We start from the raw sequence: 14,221 nt of genomic DNA on the forward strand, positions 1-14,221 counted from the left end.
GAACGTATTGATAAAATTATTTCGAGTCTGACGGTGTTGGCGAAAAAATATAACTCGCGACGAACAGGAAGATACATGCTGTCGTTGTTTTTAGCGTTTTTTTAAAAAGTTTTCGTTTCAAACGTACTTTTTATCGTTTTGTTCATAAAATTATTTCGGGTATGAAGCTCATGTCGAAAAATTTTAGCTCGCGGCGAGCGGAAAGATACGGGCTGTCGTTGTGTTTAGCGTTTTTTGAGAAGTGTCCGTTTCGCATATAGTTAGTCCCGTTGGGTTCGTAAGATTTTTTCGAGTTGAACGGTGGTCTCGGAAAAATTTAACTCGTACCGAGCAAGAAGATATGACCCATTATAAATTCGGGTGAAATTATTTTCTATTAATTTAATAGAATTATAAGTTTACACTTTTTACCTTGGAGAAAGTGTAAACTTGAAGGGCCGTTGTGTAAATATAGTCGAATTTGGAAGACCGGTTGTAATGTGAACGTAAACTCAAAACTACAATATGTTTGAACTAAAACTACAATGTTTTCCATGACATTTAGTATATAAGGGTTAATATTTGTAAATTTTTTTAATTAATTAATTTATTAAGTGGGAGGAGTATCATGGTTGTGAGTAAAATGTGATGGATCGGTGATGAAAAAAAAATGAGAAGAAATGATGAATTGGCGTTGATGTGCAGTATGTTAATTTGAAGAAAAGTGTTATGGATTAGGAATGGTCTAATAAGGTGAAAGCAAGTAGCTTATGCAAAATTGTTTTATTAAAAGGGATTGTGTGGAAATCATTTCGTCATAACAAACAAATATATGGCAGGTCGTTAAATATATTAAATTAAATAGCGCAAAATAAAAATACTTATTTGAGGAGTTAAATACCTATAGTTTTAAGATATAACATAATCGCATGGTTTCCGTCACTAAAAACGGCCTACGTAAATGATAATGGGTGAAATTGTCGAGTCGTCCAAATTAGGTTTCAATTTTTAGTGACAGCCGAAGTATAAAGCGATCTTCTAGATTAATTGTGGCTTAAAAAAATGCAAATACAGTTTTCACCCTACCCGAATTGGTTTTGTATACGTGTTTATATAAACACATGATAACATGTACGGAGTAACAAATTATTTAAGACCACGCACGGATAATGGTGATTGTAAGGTGGAGTGGATATGGTGTACTTTTTGGGGAAAATCGCTGACATCGCCATGACAAAGGAATGAGGGAGTTGTAATAAAGGACTTTTGTAAGTGTATTTGTGGGTAATGTGGTAAATTTTGATTGGATTTAAGTTGTAAATAAATTAAAGTTGGAGAAATAAAGTATCTAGAATCAATTATGGACTGCCACCTCATTGTCATGCCTTTTCTCCTCAGCGTGTTTTGCCGACAAACGTTCCGGCACAAACGCCCACAAACGCTCAATTCTGAACGTTTGTGGGGCGTTTCTCACGCTATGTAGACGGAATAAGAGCCACAAACGCTGTGTTATGTGTTGTATTATGTCACCTAGACAAGGTAAAGATTAATGACAAATTGACTATGTGTTCAAAGTATTTATTTTAACATATCACTTTTCATTCTCGTTTCATATTTGATTGGAATTGAATTGGATGGATTAGATTGATTTGATTTTTTAGTTTGATTATTAGTGCTCAAAATTTTTTGAAACCGATTTAAATAAATCCAATATTGATTATCGATTATACCAATTAAATCATAAACCAATCGAACTCACGTCTCTAACAAGTGGACACCATCAAGAAATGATATGCTAAAATTTTCAAACCGATTATTAATTAATCAAATCAAATTAAATAATACTCCGTAATATAGTTTTTATACACATGTCGTGCAATATTTGAGTTTGTATAATCCTATCACGTATTTTGAAAAGGATAAATTTAAAATTGATTTATTTACAAAAAGATTTCGATGATATGAAAAAAAAATTTAGTATTAACACCTCCGATCCGTCGCCGGACCCCGCCGGTCACATTTGTCGGTTTCCACCTCTTTCCGTTGACCAATCCTTGTTGACTTTCTTTATATTTCCCCCGTTATCATTCCCACTTTCAAATTCATTTCTCCATTTCATTTTTTCCTTAAAAAAATGGGACAAATAACAACCGCCGTTAATACTGATATACTCAAATCTCAATCGTCGGAGTTTTTTGTTAACGGAATTAGTAACAAGAAATACGAAACAAACGGCAATCATTATGATGATCTGAAAACAGAGCAAAAAGCTGATTCGGATGCTGATAGTTCATATATTTATGATTCTAGTAACAGTGACGGTGACGGAGGTAGTTCTGACGATATCCGTGAACCGACGTTAGGTAACGGTGACGGAATTAGTTCTGACGAGATCTGTGAACCAACGTTAGATAACGGTGACATTCAACAGACTACAGTTTATCCGTCAAATCTTCCACGGCCGGAGGCACCGCCGGGAGTAACAGAATCGAAATCTCCGCCGTCAATCACACGATCAAACTCCTCACCGGAAACTGCCGTGCCGGCGATCGGAAATTTTTTTAGAGAAAAGAGTAAAAGCTTATCAGCAGCGATAACGAAGCGAGTTTTTGATACACAAAATGAATCAAACGTATCGGAATTTAATCTCTCAGGTCTCAAAGTTACAGTAACCCCAAAAAACGATAAAAATGAAAGCGATCAGTTCAAAGGACGGATCACGTTTTTTTCACGGTCAAATTGCCGTGACTCAACGGCCGTTAGGTTGTATTTCCGAGGCCGAAACTTACGGTATGTTGAGATCAATATTGACGTTTATGCATCTCGAGAGAAGGAACTGATCGAACGGACAGGAAGCTCTGCTGTTCCTCAGATATTTTTTAACGAGAAATTGTTTGGGGGACTTGTGGCGTTGAATTCGTTGAGAAATTGTGGTTTGTTAGAGGAACGGATGAAGGAATTGCTTTGCCGGAAGTGTCCTGATGATGCACCGGCGGTTCCGGTGTACGGATTTGATGAAGCGGAAGAGGAGACGATGGATGAGATGGTGACGGTGGTTAGAGTGTTGCGGCAACGGTTGCCGATTCAGGATAAGTTATTGAAGATGAAGATTGTGAAGAATTGTTTTTCGGGGAGGGAGATGGTTGAGGTTTTGATTCAGCAGTTTGATTGTGGGAGGAAGAAGGTAACGTGGTTGACTTTTTTGTTTGATTTTAGCTCTTTGATTTTGACGTTGAAATTGATTTTGAAAGAATAATATTTTAATTATTTTGAAATTGAACCATACCTATTTGACTATTTCTTTTTTCCCTCACGAATCGCAAATACTACGTACATAATTACGAAATATTAAATACTAAATAAAATAATGCGTAAATATTTGAATTCGAACCATTAATTAAATAAAAGAAAAAAAGGTGGTTCAGATTTTAAAGGGTTAATGATTTTGAAGTAAATTAAATACTACGTGTATTTTTTAAATAATTTGAGACGTACTTTCAAACATGATTCAAGTAAATAATGCCTAAATTCATTATGGCGATTAAGACCATCTTTATCCCTCAAGGGGATGATGGGCGTGTTGCTGGGTGGGGTGGGGTGCTTGATGAGCGTGCTGCCATACCGGTGTGTAATGGGGTGGAGTGTTAAGTGGCGTGTTGGGTGATGTGTTAAAATCTGATTGGAAGTTGGCTGAAAAGGGAGATAAAAACTAATTAAAAAATGGGGAAAAATGCAACACGCCTCACAAAACTCGGGTGCTAGCTTGAAGCACGCCTTACATTTCTCCCTCCAACACGCCTCATTATGCATGTGTTGGAGGCGTGTTGGAGCACACAACCCTCAACACGCCACCGTTAAAGGTGGTCTAAGAAGTAGGTACAAGCACATAAAAAGCATGTGGCTTATAGATACATTTTTTTTTTGCACGTATCATACTTCACACATGAAGTGTTTTGATGATGATTGTTAGTTTTCCAATTATAGAATTCAAATTGTTAAAGTTGTATTATTATATGTATATAATGCATGAAACCTGTAAGATGTTTTCGGATTAGTGAATCTGTTTTGTTTAAATAAACTTTGGTGAAAGGTTTTTTTAAAAAGACAAAAAGTCATCATTGATTACACATTGTTCACTGCACAATTGATTTTTTATATAAGCAGCATTGTATAATGACTTGTTGAGATGTTGTTGGGTCATGTGCTTCCGTGAAAATTGCAAATAATCCATATTATATGTGCATTTTGTCTTCAATATTTTAACTGAAAGTTAGCTCACTTACTGGACCTGGCTTCCCAGTTAGAACCTTGACCACTGTCTAACTGAACTTTAATACGTTAGGTTCACCACACCATTTATTAGGTTCATGAATCATGATCTACATTGGTCTGGCTTGGTTTAAATTTTTTAAAAAAATGGTCAGATGAACATAGTCTAGTAGACTGTTTATCTAATATCACACAAGGCATGTTATCATGATGCATTATTGCTAATAAAAAGTGCTTGAAGTAGCTTTACAATATTGGTCATTCAATACGCATTATTTATCGTACACATATTTGTTTGTATATGAAGAAAGTTCTTTCTTAACTAAAATGTGATTGTTGGCACTAGGCTGTGGAGATGGGAAAGCAGCTAGCAAGACGACACTTCATCCATCATGTTTTCGGGTAACATCCTAATGTTCATTTTCGGCTAAATCTATACAAAAATTTTACACATACCCATAGGTGAAATTACATAGGGCAAGGGGGCACCTGGCCCAGTGGATTTAAATTTTTCAGGCTTAAAATTTGATTTTACCCCCAAAAGCCTTCGTATTTTGCCCAAAAGCCTCTAGATTTTGCCCCTAACCCAAAAGCCCATGACCCAAAAAGTTGTATTTTCATGGAAGAATGGTAGAAAAAAATTTATAGTGAATGTGAACGCTTTTAAAAATATTTCGCCCCCGGTGAAAAAAGTTTATGGTTCCGCCACTGCACATACCTATTAAAAACTTTTACAAAGTTTGGATAAAGCTTGTTTCTAGTTTGCCCGCTTTAACGCTGTGTTCTGTTGCCTGCAAGTTACATAACCCGCCAATTTCGTACCTCTAGTTACAAACAAATGGTGTATCACTGTATTAGTAGTGCAGCTGTTGATTAAGCTCTGCTTGTGCATACAGGGAAAATGAATTTGAAGATGGAAACCATTTTTATCGGTTTCTTGAACATGAACCTTTCATTCCTCGATCTTATAACTTTCGGGGTTCCACTAATGATCTTGAGCCAAAATCTGCTACTGCAATTAGTCAAAAACTCACCAAAATAATGTCAGCAATACTTGAATCCTATGCATCTGAAGATGGATACCATCTTGATTATTTGGGTATCAGCAACAGCGAAGAATTCAGAAGGTAATAAAAATTTTAACTAATGATAAATGATAAACTTTTTTTAGATTCAAATGATTGAAGGAATTGAATTATTCGACAGATATGTTAACCTGATGCAAGAACTTCAAAGGGTGGATATATCAACTCTCTTGGTTTCTGAAAGGCTCGCCTTTTTTATAAACCTACATAATGCTATGGTCGTTCATGCTGTTATCAGTATTGGTCATCCTGGGCCCGCAGTAATTGAAAGGAGAGCGTTTAATACTGATTTTGTTTATGTCATTGGAGGCTTTCCGTATTCGCTTACAACAATTGTAAATGGCGTTCTTAGAAATAACCGAAGAGCACCTTATACATTTACAAAACCCTTTGGTTCTGGCGACAAGCGTTTAGAGGTAAGCGTTTTACTGATTTTCATTTGTGATTAATGTTGCTGGAGGTGTCAAATTGGACATGTCTGGGTTGAAAACAGGTCAACGCAGGCTCCAAATGGGTCAATTTTGTTACGGGTCGATAAGAGTCGGTTGACCTGGAACAGTTTGTGCGCAAAATTTTAATTTTTGTATTGCAATTATCGTGTCATATACGATTACATAAATCATACCACTTCATTGATAATTAATAATGTATGACCTTTTCTCTCTTTTTTTTTTTAACTATTCTTGCTTTTAATTGATCCGTTTGAAGAGTTAGAGACAGGACATAATTAGAATCGACCATTTCTTTTAGGGGGGCAATATATCCACCGGTCTTTTTTGATGCAGCCACCATAGAATATGCATTAACATGTTGTACTGTACAACTTGTTAATACGGTGGATGTATTAAAAAAGTTCCCATGATTCTAGACGCTAAATAATCATATTTTTTTTCATTTGCAGTTGAGTTTCCCTCGGGTTAACCCATTGATTCATTTTGGTATCTGCAACGGGTCAAAATCAAGCCCGCCCGTGAGATTCTTCACCCCTCATGGGATTGAATCCGAACTAAGATCTGCTGCACGAGAGTTTCTACAGAGGGACGGGATTCAAGTGGATCTCGCCAAGAGAACAGTTCACCTCACTCGCATCTTCAAATGGTGAGCCAAACAAATTAACCATCTAAGTCATTAACTCAGTTCACATACTCATTAACTAATATTATGTTTTTTTTTCAGGTTTAATGCTGATTTCGGGAACGAAAAGGAGATCTTGAAATGGATTGTTGGTTACTTGGATGCAACCAAGGCAGGCCTACTGTCGCATCTTTCAAGTGACGGTGGTGCAGTGCACGTTGCTTACCAGGACTATGACTGGTCCATTAATTGCTAAGGATCCGTGATCTTTGGCTCGAACAATTTGTAAATAGTACCATAATTGAGATTCTCATTAAACAAGTTTCTATACAGTTGGTTTTGGAGTCAACAAAATAGACTCTAGACAATGATCTCTTTATGGAGGTATTTGTTAATGAACGTGTCGCATACTCTAAGTTGTTTTTTCGCTTGATTAAAGAACCCGTTTCAAAAGCATAGGAATGGAGTGATTGTTTTTAATTTGTGTTGCTATCAGCAATTTCTATACATGATATCAGTTGTATTATTTGATCTATATTAATAATTTAGTCACTTGTCCTCATTGGACACTTGTTTTTTTTAATCAAGTTGTCTTATTATCTTTAATGTCTAATTTCTATGTGTATAATGTCCGTTTGGATTAGCAGCATGGTGAATAGTTTTAACAAGAAAGTGTTCTGCTTGTGGAGTATTGGTGACCTGGTGTAGTTCACTGGAACTCTAGAGGTATGGCACTAGCAAACGGGTCGGGTTAGGTTAAGGGATCAAATTAGTTTGGGTCAAAACGTGTTATGGGTTGCATGGGTCAGATATTTTTGATGGTTAAAACGGGTTGGGTTGGGTTGGGTTGGGTTGGGTTGGGTTGGATTGGTCGGGTCATGTTGGGTAGAAACACATTTCTCAAGGTTTCGTAATTCACGTTTTAGTTTTTAGTTTCATGCTTGAGTTCTGCATCTCAATACTAAATGCAACATGTGAAACTAAAAACTTAAAACTAAAAAATAAAACACCTAACCAAAAATTGAAACGCATGACTGAAAATTGAAAAGCGATTTTTAACGGTGAAACACAAAACAAATAACAAAAATCAATAGCTCGACCCGTAAGACCTGTATACAAGACCCGTTAGACTCGTCTCTATATATTGGACGGATTTAGACCCAGTGGATGCCTTCCTTTTCACTATACCTGGCAATTGAGACTCATACTCTCAAATTTGAGTCAATTGGGTCAAGCTTTTGGGTTGAGAAAAAATAGGCCTAGCAATGTAAATCGAAACTTAAAAAAAATGTACAATGGGCTTCCCTCTAACCTATTGGGTCCTATATAAAATATAAAAGAACATGTTTAATATGTATCAAATTCCAAATGCCAATAGATAGAGATAGGTCTAATGGGTCTTGTGAATGGGTCATGCATAACAAGTTTCATCTGCCAAACATTTATGATAGCATTCATGGTTATATCATTATTAATTAATTGTCGAAAGTTTGGAGTTGGGCGTTCTTTTAGTCGATTCAGCTCCTTTAGTGGAGAGCAAAGTGACGGATTTCATTTTAAAGTGTAAGGTTCGTATAAAGAATTTTAGGAAGATGGGTGTGTTTGCAGGGGTGATTGTTTGTGAGGATTATGCTTCTTATTCCAGCATTCTTGCAAGTGGTTCGGGTTCCGGTTTCGATTAGGCGTTCCCCTTTCTCCTAAGGCCGATTCATTTTCAGGTATGTTTGGGTTGAAATAAGGGGTTTTCCGGCCGGGTTTGTATCCTACGAGAATGTAACGACCCTGAATTTTCCGACTTATATTATTAATATTTATTATTAATACTTGCGTTGTACTAAATGTATTCTTATACATTTTACTTGTTACCGTATTGGACTTTTCATGTCCCGACTCGTCTTTTGGACACGTGCTTTTCACGAATAATATTTCGAATATTATTTACGTTCATAATTAATTATTATTAATTATTTCTAATTAACTAGTTTAAGTAGTTAATTACTTGGGCTTCTACTAATTTGTTGCTTACTTATACTTGGGCTTATATTATTGGACTTGGAAGCTCACCCTACTTTTCTTAATGGACCAACTAGTAAGCCCACTATTATGCTAATGATTCTTTAAAGTTAAACAAGATTAATTAAGTTAAGTGTTGGAGACAAGAATGTCTCAAGCATGCAAGCACCAACTTTCCATGCATTTAACTTTATACTCTTCCTAGCATTCACCACCTTCCCACACTTGAAATAACACTTTTGACTTCCCCATTTGAGCCTAAAGGCCGACGGTTCTAGCAAGGGTGGGAGGGAGTTCCATTTTCTTTTCTTTTTTGTTACTTATAAACTAGTTTTTACTTCATTCCACACACACATCATACTTACACTTTCTTTCCTCTCAACTTTTCTCTCAAAATTGTAAGTAATATGTTTTATTTTTCTTCTTCTTTTTCCTTTGAAACCGAATGGTATCTATCATTATCATTTACTAGTTTGTTGTTTGTTGTTAAAGATCAAACTTTCTAGTTTGTATCTTCATGAATCTTGCTCCTTCCATCCTTTGTTTGATGAGAAGTCAAGAACAAGGATCTAAGCTTATTAGCTTATGGTTCTACACTTGATATATTATAAGGATCTAAAGTTCATAAGCTTTAAGATCTTACTTGTGTTCATGTTTTGAAAACTTAAGGTTTACTTTCTTAAGATCCAAGCTTTGACTTGAATCTTCTTAAGTATGAAACAAACATGAACTTGTTACTTGTAACTTTAGTTTATTTCTTTCTTTTGTAAGTATTTCAATTAGTAATTTATTTAATTTTGGTCAAGTATTACTAGTTAAACTTGATCTCATTTTTCTTGGAACTAAAGTTTAAACTTTGTAAGTTCAAGAACATGGAATTTAAACTTTTTAGTTATAACTTCATACACTTATGTTAGATCTAAGTTTCTATAGCTTATGGTCTTCCAATTTTGTCTAAAACAAAAGCTTATATACAATTTACAAGATAAAAATCTAAATTTCATAACTTATGGTTTTATTAAAGTAAAGATCCAAGTTTTATAACTTAGGGTTTAACTTAAGAACACTAGATCTAGACTTTCTAGTCTAGGATCTTCAAGATCTAACTAAGATCTAAGTTCTACAACTTAAGATCTTGTTTATTTAGTTTACATTCAAGTTTATAGCTTAATATTACTGTTAGAACTCATGTATGTGTCGGATCTAAGATCTTGATGTAACTTTGGTTCATCAACCTACTTGCAACCCTTAAATGAGTTGTGAAACATATCTTAGACATACACTAGTGTCATGATGGTCAAAACTTGGTTAAGATGATGCAAACACATCAACGAGTTGTACACTTGAAGCTACAAGCATCCAGGATGAGAACCGTGATGAACATCAAGCACCAAGAACCCACCGGAGCACTTTGCTTACTGTTTTTGAGGTCTGATCAGTCACCTGGACTACTGGAAAATTTGATTTCCAGATTGTTCGGTTCGAGTATATGACTTTTCGTTTAGGACTCGTCTTAATCCGATTTACGGTTTAGGATTTATAGCCTTCCGAAAGTCACTACACCTTTGTTACGTTGTGCTGAAATTTCTGACCTACCCGCACTTAAACCGTCGCCACGGTCAAACGAAGACGAGTTTGGTTCTGAAAATTTATCAGCAGTTGGAGGACTCACATACGGAGCCATAGCCACTGACTATGCATCTTTTCGATTTGTATAGAGGTCGTAGCAGCTGAACGAAGTCAGCCCTTGTTTCGATCTCTATTCTTGATTGAAACTTACTTTACTCTTTTGATTGATGATGAATGATGATGATACTTAAGACCTAATTTACATACTTTTAAACCTTTGGGAACGATTTACTGACTTAGTAACTTTTGACTTAGGTTGAGAACCTTTCGGACCAACTACTTGCTTACTTATCTCGTACCGACTTTACTACTTTTCACTGTGAGTCATAGCATCCCTTTTTACTTTAACTATTTTGAGAACTGAGAATACATGCGCTTTTTACGTTTTACATACTAGGCACGAGTACTTAAACTTTATATATGTGTGGGTTATACAACGACATAAACTTTCCTCTTAGCTCGGTAACATTTAGTCATTGGTCTTTGAACCGGTGAACGCGAATCTTAGATATGGATCCATAGGGTTTGACATCCCCACTCGGGCTAGTAGCGCTAGCATTTAACGGGTGTTTAATACTTTGTAAACTTACGCACTCGCCAAGTGTACTTTTAGGGGTGATATTACGTTAAGTTAGTTACCAAGTGCCCACGGTTGAACATATACTTTTCATACTGTTTTGAAATACGAAATCTCGTGGCCTACCTTACATTACTGTTATACTTAAACTATAGCTCACCAACATTCGTGTTGACGTTTTTAAGCACGTTTTCTCAGTTGCTTAGAGGTTTGATGCTTCCGCTGTAGTAGTCTTGCTGTGTAGACTCCCGCTGCTTTTGTTAGAGATGTCTCTGCATGAAACGTTTACCTTGCATTCACGAACTATGTTACTTTTGAAACAATGAATTTGTAATGACCATTGGGTCTCGTACTTATGTTAATTGCTTCTATTCGTAGAAGCCTACTATCGTTTGTAAAACTTATGACGTTGGTTATGACGTCACCCTTTCTTATGAATGCAAACTTATTTTAAAACAGCATATAGTGTTTGACCTTGTAATGATCCTGTTGTTGATTATCCGTACACGTTAATTTTGTACGGGGCATCACATTTGGTATCAGAGCCAGGTTGTAGGGAATTAGGTTGCATTAGTAAGTCTAGACCGGACCGAGTAGGATTCACTAATAGGACTAATCTACAACTTGCCGTATACTGCTACTTGCTTTCACTACTGCATCCTACTACTTTTACTGCTATATGTCGTATACTGCTACTTGCTTTCACTACTGCATGCTACTATCTGCTTTCGATTGCATGATACTTGTCATTATTGCCATGCTAGTTACTGCTATAGATGATCTAGACTGTCGTAGTTACTTTGCCTAATACGTGCTTACTATATGACTTACTGACATGGAAAAAGTTATTTTTCCTTGTTCAGATGTCGGATATCCCGCCCATCATCATTGACTTGGAGAGCGACTCAGATTCATCTGCCGCCTCGCCTGCTATTGCCTCTGACTCACAGATCCCGTCATTGCTACCCTCCAGTGACTCTGGCGATTCATCCTCTGGGGACAGTAGCCACGCACCTGACCTGATGATCATTTCCGACGGAGATGGGGACCCAGAGGAGATTCCAGCTCCACCTAGCCCAGGACTCCCGGAGCCACAGCACCATTCCGGTGGTGCTGTGATTCCTGGGGGAAATGAGGACGGTCCTTTTCGTAATGAGCGAGGACATTGGGTCAGACGCCTTGCTGATGGACGTGTCGTGCCGATCCCGCCTAGCAGATATCGACTGATGACCACCGCTCGAGCAAATCCACCCTCAGATGATTCAGACGACTCATCATCCGATGACTTCAGCGAGGAGGATTTCGACGAGGACCCTAAGGAGACGCCCGTGTAGCCGCCCTCTACCCCGCCGAAGAAGCGGTATCGTTTCGATGGTACTGTTATTCAGGAGTTAACGGAGGTAGACCGTTCGTGGACGCACACGGACAGTTGGTTAGGGTTACCGCCCGTAAGCGGGTTGTGCCTTACCCTGTCGATCCATTCGTGCATAAGGCTTCCCGTTACGCACCGTCTACTTCTGGTGCTGGACCGTCTGCACCACCAGCATCATCTGCACCACCAGCTCCACCTGTACCATCTGCACCGCCTGCCCCACCAGCATCCCTCGTCGTCGAGGAACTGACGAGGGAAGTGCATATCCTCCGTGCTCGGGTAACTAAGCTCAAGGACCAGGTGTCCCACATAATGGACATCCTTTACCCACCGTCACCATAGGGCTATTGTATTAGATTTCATTATGTAATCCCGTTTGTAGTTTCATGTTTTACTCATGTATGGTACGAATCTTATGCGGATGTATGCAACTTTCTAATTTAATGAATGAAACTTAGTGTTGTTTAATTTCTGTGTGGTGTTCTATTTACGTTACTGTATGATGATTTTGTGGTATCTGTATCTAGTTGCATTACTTAATTAACATGTGATGTGTTGATTCCATGTTGGTTACCATATACCGTATTACTATTTATTGAATGCTGGATTTTGACTTAAGTCGAAATTTCTGTTTCGAAGATCAATGGTAAACGGAAGATCAACGCCCACAGCAGCACAGATTGAGGAGATGATAACTGAACGAGTAGCCGCAGCAATTGTGAATGTCAACCCCCAAGCTCCACCGGTTAACCAGCACAATCATAACGGGTGTACCTATAAGGAATTTCAAAGCTTCAAGCCCCACAATTTCAGTGGTACTGAGGGGCCAGTTGGACTGACGAGATGGTTTGAGAAATTGGAAGCTGTGTTCCGTGTGAGCAACTGCTCAGAAATGAACAAGACTAAGTATGCCTCCTGTACACTGTCAGACGACGCTTTAACCTGGTGGAACACACTTTCTCAGGGTAAGGGTATTGACGAGGCTTATGCTACACCGTGGGAGGAATTTAATGTAGCGACCCGACCAAATCATGTTTGACGGCGCCGTCTACTTAGGTCCCGTTACGTGGTCATAAGTCTTTAAGACAAAGTTTGACCAAAATATGTCGCCTTCATTTCAAAATAAAGATTTGTTCCCAAAGTTTACAAGAATTGTTCAACCAATAGTTAAGTTACAACGTTATAATACGAATGAAATCTAGGCGACACGGTTTAAAGTAAAGTCAAAAGACGCTCCATGAAATGCACATATACTCGACATCCAATGCAAGTATCAAATAATGAGCGGAAGCATGTATCATGTATCGTTCAAGGACCTGAGAAAAACATAGAAATCTGTCAACGAAAACGTTGGTGAAATCATAGGTTTAAGTAAGTAAGTACAAGTGAACCACAAGATTTGCATCAATGAAATAATAGTAATACATTCCAAAAGTTTGTTTCACGAGCACCCAATTATCAATGCTTAACGTTTCCTTCCATTGAACCCCATCACTTAGTGCTAGAACATACACTGTTTCTCGAAAATATATTTCATTCGTAAACGGTAGCGAACCGTTTGAATGAGGGTTTGTCAAACCCATATGGATCCATACAACATAAGTTCTCGCTTACACCCGGCAAGTGTAACTAATGATAATCGAATTGAGGATTTTGTTCTAAACTCGTATGTAGAATGTTTGTTTTCCTGTACTTGTGTTCACTTAGTTCAAAAGAATCGTTTATGTTTTCTCATCCCAAATATAAGTTCAAAAAGAGTAAAAGTGGGACTATGATCTCACCTTGAGTGCACGAGTAGTAAAGTACTTCGACAAGTAAACGTGTGCAAAGAACAATGCTAGTCTTGACCTAAACAATAGGTTGTATCAATAACGGTAAACACGATAGGTCAAAGATGTTCAATTTGTCCTATGGCTCGTTACGACTCGATTATTTAGCATGTGAAATCAAATTGCCAAGTTTCATGCAAGATACAAGTATATAAATAAGTTAGGAAGGTTGCATAATCATTTGGTTAAGTTTGACAAAAAGTCAAACTTTGGTCGGTCAAAGTCAACGAAAGTCAACACGTTCGGGTCGGGTTCCGAACTATTTTTCTAATCTTAGAAATCATATATGAGCATGTTGGCCAAGTTACATGTTAATCGGAGGTGCGTAGCATGCCAAACATTATTCAAAAATTGACCAAGTTGGACAGAATCTGTCCAGGCCATTCGGCGCGCC

The 14,221-nt window shown here is 37.5% G+C and overlaps 1 protein-coding gene across 1 annotated transcript; it reads left to right on the forward strand.

Moving 5' to 3' along the window:
* The first annotated feature begins 2,069 nt into the window (after positions 1-2,069).
* Positions 2,070-6,797, forward strand: LOC139857784 (uncharacterized). The gene is made up of 6 exons (XM_071846626.1): positions 2,070-3,163; positions 4,595-4,650; positions 5,145-5,375; positions 5,455-5,749; positions 6,235-6,431; positions 6,510-6,797. The coding sequence occupies exons 1-6, from the start codon at positions 2,114-2,116 to the stop codon at positions 6,661-6,663; spliced, it is 1,983 nt and encodes a 660-aa protein (XP_071702727.1). The 5' UTR covers positions 2,070-2,113; the 3' UTR covers positions 6,664-6,797.
* The last annotated feature ends 7,424 nt before the right edge of the window (positions 6,798-14,221 follow it).

Source organism: Rutidosis leptorrhynchoides, chromosome 7 (genome assembly GCF_046630445.1).
Source record: "Rutidosis leptorrhynchoides isolate AG116_Rl617_1_P2 chromosome 7, CSIRO_AGI_Rlap_v1, whole genome shotgun sequence".
In the NCBI taxonomy this organism is placed as follows: Eukaryota; Viridiplantae; Streptophyta; class Magnoliopsida; order Asterales; family Asteraceae; genus Rutidosis; species Rutidosis leptorrhynchoides.